Genomic DNA, 14,349 nt, shown 5'->3' with positions numbered 1-14,349 from the left:
CGCACTCCCTGGACGTTTATTCCTTACGGACTGCCCAGTATAGAAGTAGAAGTACTCTTATTTACTGGCGAGTCCTTGAGCCCAAGAGTTTTGCAAACGGCAATGGCCAAGCCAATATCTTTGCTTGGACATAGTGGACACAGCCCAACTCCACACCTTCATAGAATGCAATTTCGAGAGCTAGCTTTTTACACTGAAGATTCAATGTCCTGGCCATGGTTAGAAATCTCAGCCTCTGCGTGACTAACCGTTGGACCACCGCGTCTTACTATTATTGCTGTTTACGTCTATTACTTTCTCCACGTAGTGCACTAAGGTTTCCAGCGGCCGACTCATCGCAAAGTGGCAGGCCAGCGCACAGCTTCTTTCCCACGACCTCTCCAGTGCGCGATATCTACACTGGAGACATGAGACAGCTCGCCGAGGAGGCTAAGACTGCAGATGTTGCGTTTGTCATGTACTATGCACCCTGGGATGCTGACTGCCTGCAGGCCAGGTCAGAGTTCATGAGAACTGCTCAGCTCCTTCACAATGAAGTATGTATTCATTAGTTTGATACCATTGATGTTAATGTGCCACTTACAACGTAGATGTGGTTATGAATTGTGCAATGTGCAAGCGTTGTCTGTATCATACCACATCTGAAAATTGGTATTCACGTCTTCCTTTTATAGATTAAAATGTGTTTCGATTATTGATGGAAGCCATGGTGCGATAGCGTGCACTATAGGTGTTCCGTGTCGCATATTTAATCGATACACATTTATAATAATGGAACATGTTAATAATGCATACTATATGTGATTGCTGCCAGGTTCACTTCCTTGCCGTCAACTGCTGGGAAACCAGTGGAATTTGCAGGAAAGCAAACACAATAACATCGTACCCAGTGTTGATGCTCTACCCGACCTGGGATAAAAACAGTGGAATAGAGTACCTGGTAAACACCCTTCTATGCTAGAGTGTTTCTTTTTATTGCAATGTGTAAATATCTGATAATGGTAATAAAATTCACATTTACGTGTTGTACTGTGATGCTGATAATATAGAAGTGTCTATAGTTCAAATGGTATATGCCATGAAGGTGCACTATATAAAATACTCCTGGTAGATATAGTATGTGTGTATAGTTTATCAGCTAAATTACAACTGTTTTAGCACAAGTATCTCCTTTTTAAATTTTGGTGGGGAATGAGAGATGTTACTAGAGATGTGCCATTAATAATTTTCCATACTTTCAGGGCCCAGTAATAGCCACATACATGGTTAAATTCCTTGAAGTTGTGGTTCGACCCATCATTCCCTTGCATACACTTAAAGATGTCAGTACATTTGTGGAACAATATGATGTAAGTATTCTTTTAAAGTTGTATTTTTTACTTTTTAATAAAACTAACGGATGGGAAAGATCTATGTGATTATACTATGCTATTCTATCTTAGTCTCAATGAGTCCAATGTCAGCCAACTATCTCTGTTTATTAGTCTAACGTGTACAATCATAACTGAACCTAAAACTGTTGTATGGCATTGCAGAAACTAGAAGTCCTTGTTTCTTCCAGTAACTGTGTTTAATATTGCTTTCAGTCTGTAGTGCTTGCTCGATTTGACTTCACTACCTCACCCATACCTCTTGGATATGGAAGCTACTACTTAGCTTCCATAAGGGCTGTGGCAAAGAGTAAGTTGGTAATACATACCTTGCTAGAATCTTACTCAGTAAGGATAAGCTAACCCAGAATATCCTGTTCTATTAGCCTGCAATAATCTCTTTCTAAATGGATGTCACCTCTAAGTAACTTGTTTGTATACACTGAACCTTAGTGAGCTTCATTTTTATATAAAATATAGAAGTATAGTGATGCTCTTATATTGCAGGTGTCTTCCAACCAGTCAGGTTTGGACTGGTGATGTCAGAGCTGTGGAATACAATTGGGATCGATCCATTCCACAACATCTGCCTTACACGTGCCCTTAATCAGACTCTTGTATGTTCTCCTAGGGATATTAAAAGTAGTTATGTTATGTTATGTTATGTTCTCGTACTTGTCGGTGTCCACTACACTGGATATAATGACAAGGTAGTAAGTGCCTTCAGGAATATCCCCAATAAACAAACATGGGCATAATGATGATGTGAGTGCAATGCAACTGGTGTCCTCTTAAAGTGGGTTCGCGTGCATGTGGGAGTGAAGTCTTGACTTAGAGATGTCAACGTCCGTTGCTTCCACAACACCCACGGGTAGGTTGTTCGAGATTGGAATCATCAGTTTCATGTGGTTATTTTCATAACATGAAACTTAAACAACAATAAACAATAACATAAACAAATGACATAACCTAAACATGAAGTTAGGTTCATTCTTAATAGTAATCGATTGTGGACTTTCAATAGTAACGTGACATTGCAACCAGTGACAAATCTGTTACTGTTTCGTTACAGATTTGGCCTAGGACACATACTTACACCTCAGAAAAACTAGCCAACTGGGTACTATATTATTCTATGCAGGTATGTATGTAGTTTATATAGGATCACTCTTTCAACTCAAATCTTCCATATCTAAAATTTAAAAAAAAGTATGTATAATATGTATCTGGATTGTGAGATTACAATTTGTGAGTTTACAGCAGCTTTCTAAGTTAGTGTCTGTGGATTGTTTTCTAGCATGTCCACTGGGTGGCGCCATCGGGTGTGAAAAGCCAACAACTGTCAGCTGTTATGGGTGACATGCCAACTCTATTACTCTTCACAGCCTTCAATCCGCTGTCAGACTTCAATAACGAATACAGCATGGTTGGTTTAATTAAGTCAACATGATTGCACATAACTCAAGTATATATCCTGCCATAAATTATTGCTAATAAATTACTGTGCATTCTAAACAACACATTTTTAATGGACGCAACATTGCTTAAGGATACTGTTAGTGTTGGGAGGTGATTTTCGGTCGAAATTTCAATACCCACTTTATTTGATAGATCGCACCCATGGGCAGCTATGTATACGTGAAAATTATGTATGTAGCCTCCCAAACAGTTCCAAATACCCGCATTAGTCAATTCTTAACACAGGCGTTCAATCATGGGAAATTTAGAAAAGTGATAATATCTCCGTTGTGAGAAATGCTAAAGTTGCCGATTTTTCAAACGCTTTCTCAAAACTCACAACTCCGATTACAAATTTTTTTGTTACGTTTCAATGCTAACATATCAAAGAAAAAAAGGGTCCCTGGAATTTAAACAAAATGTTATATTTTATAAGTTATGGCTCTTTATTTACGAAATTGTTGCGTTTTGAAAATCACAAATTTTCGTACTTATTTCCTAAATTAAAGCATTTAAAAAAAATTCCAGGGACACTTCTTTAGTTCATATTATGAACAACTTATGGTTAAAAGTTTAGGTCCCAACTCTTCATCTGATTATTGCTGCACTCTTGTTTTGCACCGCGCAGCTCCGAGAAGTCGTGCTGCAGTACGGGGCCTGCGCCACCAGGGGGCAGCAGCTGGACAAGCTCGTTGCAGCTATTGCGGCGCAGCGACGGCGCGTGCAGCGCGTGCAGCGCGAGGTACAGCGCGCATGCACCCGTCATCGGTCGACCCTCGCCTACGACCATGCAGCGGCGGTTGCCGCGGCAACGATGATGCAACATGCCTGCTGCCAGAGCGTGGTCGCGCAGCCGCAGCCAAACGTGACCGCGCTGACCTCGTGCGACCTCTGCGCGCTGCCGCTTCGGCGCGGCGGCGACGACCTTGACCTCTGCGGCGCGACCTCGGTGGCGCTCGCGTCGTCGCGGCGACGTGCGGCGATGTCCGCTCACCCGGCCGGCTGCTCGGAGCTGCGTCCGTCGTACGGCAGCACGCACGTCCTCGTCCTCTGCTGCTCGTCCTTGGGTCGTTGCCACGGCAACGCCGCATCCACGTATGACTTGTTCCTGCGGGAGGACTACAGGATTCTGAAGGCAGATAGCCTGAATAGGACTTGTTCGCGACAAACATTTGCGAAGAAAGAAGGGCTGAGACTGGCGTCGGCTGTGCATGTCCACGAGCCGCACGTGCAGATAGAAGGACTGCGGTGTCGTACTAACAAGACTCTAAGGTTTCTCGCGATGGACAGTGTCCGATACGGGATGTTTGCGTCGAAGCTTGGAGCGCAGCTAAGCTCAGAGAAGACAGCAGCAGTGATAGTAGATAAACAGGTATCGTTAAATACCAGACCCAACTATTACTGCTATTATTACATAATATAATACCAGGCAATGTTTGAAACCAATACTATTATATAATATTGCCAGATAACGTTTGCTAGCACCATTTTAAAATATTGCCAGATGATATTTGCAACCACTAGGCCCTACTATATAATATTTCCAGATAATGCTTGGGGCCACTATTATATAATGTTGCTAGGCAATGTTTGCTATCACTATTGTATAATATTGCCAGAGGATATTTGGTACCACTATTATCTAATATGGCCAGGAGATGTTTGGGAATGAGTGAGGTGGTGAGAGCTTTCTATTGTAAATGTAGTAAGCTCTTAGATAAACTAGGATTTTATGAAACTATGCTTATGTAAATTGCTGTTTAGCATTTTTTTTAATTTTTTGCATTTTATTAGGTAATCTACTTTCTTGCAGAATGAAGTACAATATATACTCAACTCAAACATGCCAACAACCACAGCAAACTTAGGTAATGTGAATTTTTGTTCAAGGTTACATTGGTGATAGACATGCAAGAAACTAGATACCTCACGTACTTGTGTGTGCTATATGGTATTTATCATTTTCCATAGTTGTGGCGTGCTCGCATATTTTAAGTTTAAGTAAGTTAAATGTGCTGATTTCTTTCACAGCTGCATTTATAGCAAATTTCACAGAGGGCCACCTTACCCGCCATCTGCGCTCTACAACAGTGCCATCTAGCAGCGACAGAAGTAATAAATTTCCTGAATATTTGAGGATTCAGGAGGTGACCAGTGATACATTCCATGATGTGGTTCTCAATGATGAGGTGGTACGTAAAGCCCAACACTCGAACTCGTTCATCGAACAAGTTATAACTGTATAATGTAACTCATATGCTAGTCTCACGCCACAGTGACCATTGTGTGTTTACAGTGTGTGGTGCATAGCAAGTAGTTTTCATCAATAGGATTGCATCTTGACATCATGCTGTATTAGAATGCAGTCTGGTGTGTAGGCTACATCAAAATGAGGTGGTTTTAGCTATCTGGAATGCGCGACTTGTCGTTACAGAAATGTCATTTCGTTGTCACATGTTTATAACATTAGGTTCTTCTCGTTATGTTTCCAACGTTAGCATTTCGTTGTCATGTTTTCAACATTGGCAAATTTATTTTATATATTAAATCAAGAAGGAAAATTATGCTGCCTGGTTATTATCATCAGATGTGTCAGCGCGGCGTTTTTAAAAAATGTGCCTGTGTTTCATGATCCCCCTAGTGGGTTTGTGTTAAAACTTTCAAAATGCAATGTTAGCTGTGTTCGTTTTGATCTCACATTACGGGTCTTTGTGTTCGTGGACAAAACGAATGTGGTCACTTTGGTTTGCTTGCCCTTCTTTTTTGCCCCTTCCTTTTGTGCGAATTCCTGATTTCAGAGTTATTTTTTTTCTGAAATCTCATTTCCCCACCTTTCATCAGTTTGAGCGACTTTGTCACGCCGCCTCGTCGCTGCAACAAGCGAACGTTTCTGAATCGGTGCCCGGTCATGGCTTTCTCGTCATTCAAGAAGGTTGTGGGGTTTCTTCATTAGGCTTGCTCTCGGTCATGCGGCGCCTCCAAGGGCAAAGCCGCAAAGCTGCGATCCGCCGAATGCAGGAGATTTAAATGTGTGAGCGCTCTCATCACTGAGGTGCGCGGGGGGAGGGGGGACGCAGCATCAACGAACGACCCCGCATGTGCGTACTTCTGCCTCTCTTCCATGTCGTAGCCATGGCGATGCGATTTTATTCGTAGTGTTGTTTTCATCGGTTAGCTACGGTGATCGCATGAGCGATGATTAATTCGTGGCATTGTATAATCAGTTAGCTATGGTGATCTTATGTTTGATGATTTAATCTTAGTATCGTTGCTATTGGTTAGCTGCAATGATCTCATGTCTGATCATTTAGTTTTCGTTTCATCACAATCAGTTAGCCATGATGGTCTTTTATATGATTATATAATCTTTGTATTGCTACTGTTAGTTAACTATGATAGTTAACTTCATCAGTTAGCTATGATGGTCTTTTATATGATTATATAATCTTTGTATTGCTCCAATTAGTTAACTATAATAGTTAACTACATCAGTTAGCTATGATGGTCTTTTATATGATTATATAATCTTTGTATTGCTCCAATTAGTTAACTATGATAGTTAACTACATCAGTTAGCTATGATGGTCTTTTATATGATTATATAATCTTAGCATTGCTACTGTTAGTTAACTATGATAGTTAACTTCATCAGTTAGCTATGATGGTCTTTTATATGATTATATAAGTTTAGTATTGCCACTGTTAGTTAGCTATGATTGTCTTTTATATGATTATATAAGTTTAGTATTGCCACTGTTAGTGATGATTCTACTAAAAGCGCATAAGGACTATAAGTACAAGTATGAGCTGTTAATATCACGTATTTTGATTTAGTAGTAGCATTGTTACAATTGATTAGATAACGTTAGTTAATTCTGCATCTTAATTATTTGCGTTTTAACGGTGAGAAAACTATTCGTGTCTTTGATTTCAGGATGTTCTTCTGCTTTACTATGCACCCTGGTGTGGTGCCTGCTCAGGATTTGCTCACGTCTATCTCTCACTTGCACATTACTTCCGCAGGGCGGAGAATCTAGTGCTAGCAAGGTACGTACGTGACTGTACGTTATTATGTACTAGATTGCTCTTCAGCTGGCAATTACATAGCTGACGAATGACTGCCGGTGAGAATTAATGCACAACAAACACAAGGTCAGGGCATTGCACCTCGATGCTGATGATTCATCTTTAATTAAATATATAATTACATATAATCAGATTAACTAAAACTTCTAGTAAGGTAACTTAAGTGTGGTTTTTCCTTTAATTCAACTTGCCGAGGCGTTTCTGCTCTTGCGGTGTGACGTCTGTCATGTCAATGCTGCCATGGGGGGCGAGGGAATATAAATATGACGTTATCCAATGCATTGTGATCTCGGAAGATGATCACAGACGACATTGATTGCAATTCTGGAGTCCGTTTATAGGATTTGCTATTCAAAATTTGCATACTCCTACGCACATCTTCCATGTTAGGTTGGGTGCGCTCGCTACGCGGATATGTTAAAAAGTTTGTTGGTTATTTGAAGATTCGTCAGTACAAAGCAATGCATTTCCTTCATCTCTATGGGTAAAATATTGTCAGTTTAATTATCTTAGTTAGCATACTCTCCTTGATTGGAGAGTAACCCAGCATGCAGTTCAGGCTGTGAGTTATTGTCTATGGTTATATAGGGATAGATTAGGAAACAGTGGGATAGGATATACAGATATGGAACAGTAGACTGTATATACGAAGACAATGTCTCAATTATCACAATTACTGCTGCTATATAATTTCTTCTACTAAGGAATGTTTTTTTGTCGGCTGTTTCTTAGGCAATATTACTCTATTGAAGAAACTGAATAAGGAAATCAATGAAAGCACTGCAATGAGTTTTGATTTATTTAGACAAATTAAGACGTTCATGTTTTATAATGCAGCTTAGAAAGTTAAAACTGTGTTTGTGTAGTATAACATTCTAATCAAATAATGTCAGTGTGCAAATTCTGCATTATTTCTGATGTTAATCATTTATTTTATAAATATAAATATGGGCTATAGTATTGGAACACTGCTAGCTCCAGTTACTATAGGCTTCAATGCAAGCATATCTGTACTATGCTATAGTATAGATCTTGCCTAATAGTCCAGGAAGGTATGTTTATGTCTTAACTAACCTTTGTGTTATCTGGTACAGATATGGTACGCCACAATGATATATAAATAAGAATAACCTTTGTCCAAAGTTACAACGGGCAATTCTACGAGAGCCTTGACAAGTATTTATAAATTCAGCAGGCATTATGGGCACAGCCATGGACTTTATCTGATGAAAATGTGGCTGACACATTTTCCATTGGCAGTGACGTTTATAGCTGTGATCTTTCAGTGAAATCCTTATTGGAGGATTTGTGATTCACACAAGTCTGATGCTTCGGACAATACGAAATTTTATTGGACGATTTCGATAGCACAAACTGTTACACCGCGGCCGTGACAAGCGGACAGAAAGCTTCGATTTTGAGCCGATAATTTCGTTGACGCAAAGCGCATTAAAACCGTTGTGCTTGACGGCTGTTGTATAATTTTTGGGATGCGAAAGAAAGGGAGAGAGAGAGAGAGAGAGAGAGAGAGAGAGAGAGAGAGAGAGAGAGAGAGAGAGACGAGAGAGAGCAGAGAGAGAAGAGAGAGAGAGCAGCAGGAGAGATGGATCGAGAGAGAACGAGAAGAGAGACGAGAGAGAGAGAGAGAGAGGAAGAGAGAGAGAGAGCAACGGACGAGAGACGAGCAGAAAGGGGGAGAAGAGAACAAGAGAAGACGAGGCGAGGAAAGAGAGAGAGAGAGAGAGAGACGAGCAGATGAGAGCAGACGAGAGAGAAGAAGAGAGAGAGCAAGAGAGGTAGGGAGACAAGAGGAGTGGAGAAAGATAAATGCTTACCTGAAGCCTGCTCGACGAACGCACCGGTGACCTTTGCAAGGTCCACGGAATTTCTCTAGCCGTGTTTCGGTCATTACTGCTCATTCTATCCAGTCAGAAAGGGCTGACACCCATCGCAACTTTGTGGCTTGTTAGGCCCTGATTTTCCATCAATCTTTGGTTGACAGAGAGTCAGTCATTAGGTTGGTATCACCCCTTGATTCTACAACAAACCAACAGCCATTGCCTGACGAATACGCAGTGTTAGGTGGGCATACTTTGTTAAGAGTGACTGGTATGCATTTGGTCTCTTTCACATCGGGCGCATCTTCGAGACGAAAATACATCATTTTAGTATATTTAAGCAAATACGAAATATTTCGTCAAATTGTACGTGCAATATCTTCATATATAGTATATATATATATATATATATATATTAAATATATATATATACAATATATATATATATAATATATATCTATTATATAGTAATATATAATATATGATATATATATATATGTAATTATATATTAAGATAGATAAGATAAGAATAAGATACAAGCTTTTATTTTCAATCGTCGCGAAATATAGTGGTATAAACATAAGTGAAGCATGAGCTCTCGCACAGCTCTTAGCCTCCGATATCTAACACTGAGTTTTATAAAAAAACTAACCGGTGTAAAAATACATGATTTGATATCATATGTGATATATACAAGAAAAATAAAATAAGTTTGATCAGATGGAGACAGTCTAGTATCTACACATGGAGCATTTACATTGTTCTCCTGTCCAAGTGGACAAGAGTTTCTTGAACTCGCCAAAGTTTACTGCTATTTTACAACAGCCAGGTAGCTGATTCCATAGACTGGCTCCATAATAACTAAAACTCTTCTTTCCATATCGTATGGTTCTAAAGGACGGGAGGCTAACATGGTCATTTCTTAGGTTATGTCCCGTATCTTTGGTAGGTGGAATTAAATTGTGCATATACGAAGGACAGTTTTTGTTTGCAATTTTGTACACTTCCTCAGCGATAAGCTTCTGCCTACTAAGTTGGAGGGAGGTCGCGCCATCTCTGAGGAGCAATTTCTCATACGAACTGTCATAGTCCTGGTACGCATGTCTCAACGCACGATAATTCAGTTTTTCCAGTTTTTTGCAGTTGTTTTCACAACTTCAACACTTCATGTGTGTGTGTGTGTGTGCGTGCGTGCGTGCGTGCGTGCGTGCGTGCTTACATATTATGAAACAAATTTTTTATTCCTAGCTTTATGGATTCCAGCAGACCAGCAATTAGGTGATTCGTGTCGTATGATGTACATAATTGATAGATAGCGCACTTAATGTAAATATTCCAGCTGAATTTATGGGCAATATAAGTCAACGAAGCAACGTATCTAATCTATGTGATTGTGAAATATGTTCTGTTTGAACCCATGAACGTTCATAAAAGACAGGAGAGAAAACTTTGTGAACAAACAATGTGGCTGCCGGTGCTGTTAATTAATAATATAATAAGCTTTCATCTATTGTGCGTGCATGTAATCCTGAAATGCGAACAAAGGAGGGTTTTAATCGGATAACATTCATATTTAATCTTTAATGAGAGATAATGAAAAAAAACGTGTCTACGTGTGTGTGTGTCTACGTGTGTTTGTGCGTAGTTGCGTACATGCGTGCATGCAATATTTCATTGACTATGCGAGGTTATTAATAAAGCTCGGCTAGATATATTCAGTAACAATTATGTGTTATTGTGGTCTTCAACTTTCATTCATTTCTACGATCCACGTATGTTTTGACGGCTATAGGTTTTTTTTTATGAGATTCACTGCAGTCATTAGTATGCATATCATAAGTAATGAGAGCGTTTATGCAAATGAAGGCCTTCTTATATCAATCTTCTGCTTTAGAAATCATAAAGTTGATTAATAATTTGGTAACCTTCTGCGTAATAATGTGTCTGTTGTAATAATGTGTGTTTTTACTGTCTAGGATAAACGCTGATATGAATGACCTTCCGTGGCAATACACCGTAGAGCAATACCCAACTCTCATATTCTTTCCTGCAAAAAGGTAAGAGGGTTTCCATTGCTTTTAGTGGTACCAACAATGAAACATTCAACAAGGGAATGACTAACCCTCTATTCAGCTTAGTTGCTACATAAGAGCCATGGATTTATAATGCTACACAAAACGTCATCACATTGTGTGCACATGTAATACACAGCTCTCTGTCGCAGTGTTGTTAGTTACGTCTGTAATTTCGTCATTTTATATCAAATTATCATATTTATATTCACCAGTGTATTGTACATAATGCTGTTTAAAAGTCACTCCCTCTTCAAAAGACTTCCAAATTTTGTCAACCTTCAAATCTATAAAGCCAATATAAAAAAGTATGAAAAGGATTTTCGATGAAACGTTCTCACAAAACCGTGAGAAATCTCAGCTTGAGTCTTTTCAGTTTTGCTCCATCAAACTAGCTTGTTCCACCGGCGGATTGCATGTGACGAAATTAACAACTCAGTTCTTCGAAATCTCAATTTACTCAACGGCCACATTGATCGAGCCGGTTTTGAAGTTAGTTTTATCAGTTAACTCGCAATCGCATCTAGTAAAAACCAGAGACGAATTCGACGGCAATGTTGTATGCAGTCGTGTACGACGATGTACTTGGCATTAATTTCTCAGTGGGGGATTGCGTATCCGTTGTCCACATATCCAGCGTTTAAGCTTGAATGTAGGGTGCCGTGTACATTCAGCGAGAGTCGTTGCCGATGCGGTGTGTTAAGCCAGGCGCACACGTGCGTAATTTTACTCAAGTAAAATGACGCATGAGTCATTTAACTCACGTGTGCGGCGGATTTTCGTTGAGTAATTTGACGCATGCGTCATTTTACTCAATATCAAACGTGTTTGATAATTTTTGACTCGTGCGTCATTTTACTCAGCGTGTGCGCGCGCGCTGAGTAAATTTACTAAACACTGGTACTGACAGCGCATGTTAATTTTTGACTCGTGCGTCATTTTACTCAGCGTGTGCGCGCGCGCTGAGTAAATTTACTAAACACTGGTACTGACAGCGCATGCGTTTAAATTATTGTGCGCCCAGTATTGGCTGCGCACAGTCACGTGATCTGCATCACCACTTATTCCTTGAGTAATTTTACTCACGTGTGCGGCGAACGCTGAAAATATTACGGGTGAGTATTTTGACTCATGCGTAATTTTACTTGAGTAAAATTACTCACGTGTGCGCCGGGCTTTAGTAAACAGTTGATGGAGGGCAGTGAGTGAGCCCCTATTCTATCCCGGCTGACGACCACGGCTATATAAATGCAGCAGATTCTAAAGACGTCCTCGCTCCAGTGCGACTATTCATGCTAACAGATGGCATCTTTCATCTTATACTAAACGAATTAACGTGCGCTTGTCTGTGGGCTGTGTGTGTCAGTCCCACCAGCGACGCGTGGCAGTCAGGCCGGGGGTGTAATATGAGAAAAGCAGTCGTGCAATTCTCTAGCTCGTCTAGCCACCGGGGATGCATAATGTCAGTCATTATATGTAATCTGCTTTTACTCCGCTGCCATCTATTATACGTGCTCTTTAGAGTATGGGATTTGCAGGATCTGACTTTACCTCGAAACCTAGTGTTGAATTGGTGGATAAAAAGAGGTAGAAACATTTGCATGATATTGAATCGGAACGCAGGATATGTATATAGTGGATGCCTGGGGCAGGAGAATAGGAATCGTATTTATCGGGAGACTTTGCTGACGATGGGTTGCGTATCAGGCTGCTTGTATCCCATCACCAAATCGGGGTTAATCCTCATAGAAATATAATGTTGTCAGTACCCTGTTGCAACATAGCGTGCATTTACATGCATCCAGTCCAGTGCAGAGGAAGGGAAGGAGTAGCCGCTGATGGTAGAGTCACTCACTGAAAGGACCTAAGCGCATACGACTTCCTCTTGGCGGCAGATAGCTGCAGCGGGGGCACGGAGAAAGGGAGGGATTGTCAGGGAGGTGAGGGGTTGTCGGGGAGTAGAGGAGGGGTTGTCGGGGAGGAGACGAGTTGTCTCGTGGAGGAGGAAGTATTGTCGGGGAGAGGAGCGGTTGTCGGGGAGGAGAGGAAGGGTTGTCGGGGAGGAGACGAGTTGTCTCGTGGATGGGGAAGTATTGTCGAGGAGAGGAGCGGTTGTCGGGGAGGAGACCAGTTGTCTCGTGGAGGGTTGAAGGGAATGGGAGGGGTTGAAGGGAATGGGGGGTTTGAAGGGAATGGGAGGGGTTGAAGGGAATGGGAGGGGTTGAAGGGAATGGGCTGGATTGAAGGGAATGGGCGGGATTGAAGGGAATGGGCGGGATTGAAGGGAATGGGAGGGGTTGAAGGGAATGGGCTGGATTAAAGGGAATGGGAGGGATTGAAGGGAATGGGAGGGATTGAAGGGAATGGGAGGGATTGAAGGGAATGGGAGGGATTGAAGGGAATGGGAGGGGTTGAAGGGAATGGGAGGGGTTGAAGGGAATGGGGGGGGGTTGTTGCGCGGAAAGGGGTTGTCGGGGAGAGGGGAGGAAGGCGGCGTGCGCGTTAAAGAAGCCGCACACGCGCCCTCTCATTCGATCGGCGCCTCGTCTATGTACCCAGATGTTCGTCGGCAGCAAGATTTCAAACGGGAGTGCTTTGCTCTCCGCCGGTGAATTGAAATGTGAATCTGTGAAAGGAATCGGCCGGCTATCTTACGCAAACAGATCGCATACACCACTGAGGGGAGGGGTGGGTGGTGTGGGTGTGGAGGTGGGGGCGGAGGGAGCGTCGCATTCTTGAGGATTTTTCGCGCAGGTAACTGATGAGTGCGTATAGATGGCGCGACGGGCGCTGCGGGTTTTCAGACAGAAATCATGATTTTTATTTTCTTCGCGCGATTTGCAACTTTCCATGTACAGCCAGGTTACGATATATATATATATATATATATTATTTTGATATCAATATATGAATATATTGGTATGTGTATTCTGCTGCAGCGTTTGTAGCTGACTTTGTGTCGAAACCCAACGAGTTTGATTGTGTGGCTAAAATATCTGTTTAGTTGGAATTCTCAAATGACGGCGGTTGAAAATGTTTTTGCAAGTGTGTGTGTGCCGTGTTTGCTTATTGATTGCACGCTAGCATTCATTAGTTCTGTGTTGTCAGAGTGATTATCGAGTTTATAAAGCGATTCATTTGCCGATGAATTATTGACTGGAATGCGTAATTCTTTTGTCGTTTCTGTCAAGCGCGTGTTTATTCATAAAAGGATTAGTTCCTTTCCCCGATACAGTCGCGGATGAACTTGCGCATTCATTTATTTATTCCCGTATCCCTTCGTTCGTGAAGTGATTAAATTCTTTTCCACTTGTCACTCGCTCATCCCGCAATGCTGCTCTACACATGAGTTTTATTTTGAAAAAACCCCGAATGATTCTATGTTGCTGCTCATTTTAGCAGTGTATTTATAATGGGGATAAACACCAACGCAGACTGTCCTTTTTTAAGATTATTGCTAGTTTTGCGAGCAATGTGTGTGTGTGTATGTGTGTATGTGCGTGCGTGCGTGCGTGCGTGCGTGC

General features: G+C 41.3%; 1 protein-coding gene across 1 annotated transcript in view; it reads left to right on the top strand.

The window, feature by feature from the left end:
• LOC106814200 (thioredoxin domain-containing protein 11-like) overlaps window positions 1-10,810 on the top strand; it is a gene marked incomplete at its 3' end in the record, with an annotated part of 15,829 nt that extends 5,019 nt beyond the window's left edge. Inside the window, exons 2-13 of the mRNA XM_014818498.1 lie at window positions 308-536; window positions 815-940; window positions 1,242-1,349; window positions 1,587-1,680; window positions 1,878-1,987; window positions 2,443-2,511; window positions 2,668-2,796; window positions 3,457-4,200; window positions 4,642-4,696; window positions 4,860-5,020; window positions 6,763-6,875; window positions 10,730-10,810. Of these exons, the coding sequence (XP_014673984.1) occupies window positions 308-536; window positions 815-940; window positions 1,242-1,349; window positions 1,587-1,680; window positions 1,878-1,987; window positions 2,443-2,511; window positions 2,668-2,796; window positions 3,457-4,200; window positions 4,642-4,696; window positions 4,860-5,020; window positions 6,763-6,875; window positions 10,730-10,810 (2,019 nt within the window). The remainder of the gene's footprint in view (window positions 1-307; window positions 537-814; window positions 941-1,241; window positions 1,350-1,586; window positions 1,681-1,877; window positions 1,988-2,442; window positions 2,512-2,667; window positions 2,797-3,456; window positions 4,201-4,641; window positions 4,697-4,859; window positions 5,021-6,762; window positions 6,876-10,729) is intronic.
• Between the last annotated feature and the right edge of the window lie 3,539 nt (window positions 10,811-14,349).

Source organism: Priapulus caudatus, unplaced genomic scaffold (genome assembly GCF_000485595.1).
Source record: "Priapulus caudatus unplaced genomic scaffold, Priapulus_caudatus-5.0.1 Scaffold884, whole genome shotgun sequence".
In the NCBI taxonomy this organism is placed as follows: Eukaryota; Metazoa; Priapulida; class Priapulimorpha; order Priapulimorphida; family Priapulidae; genus Priapulus; species Priapulus caudatus.
This window is presented reverse-complemented; position numbering and strand designations above follow the sequence as displayed.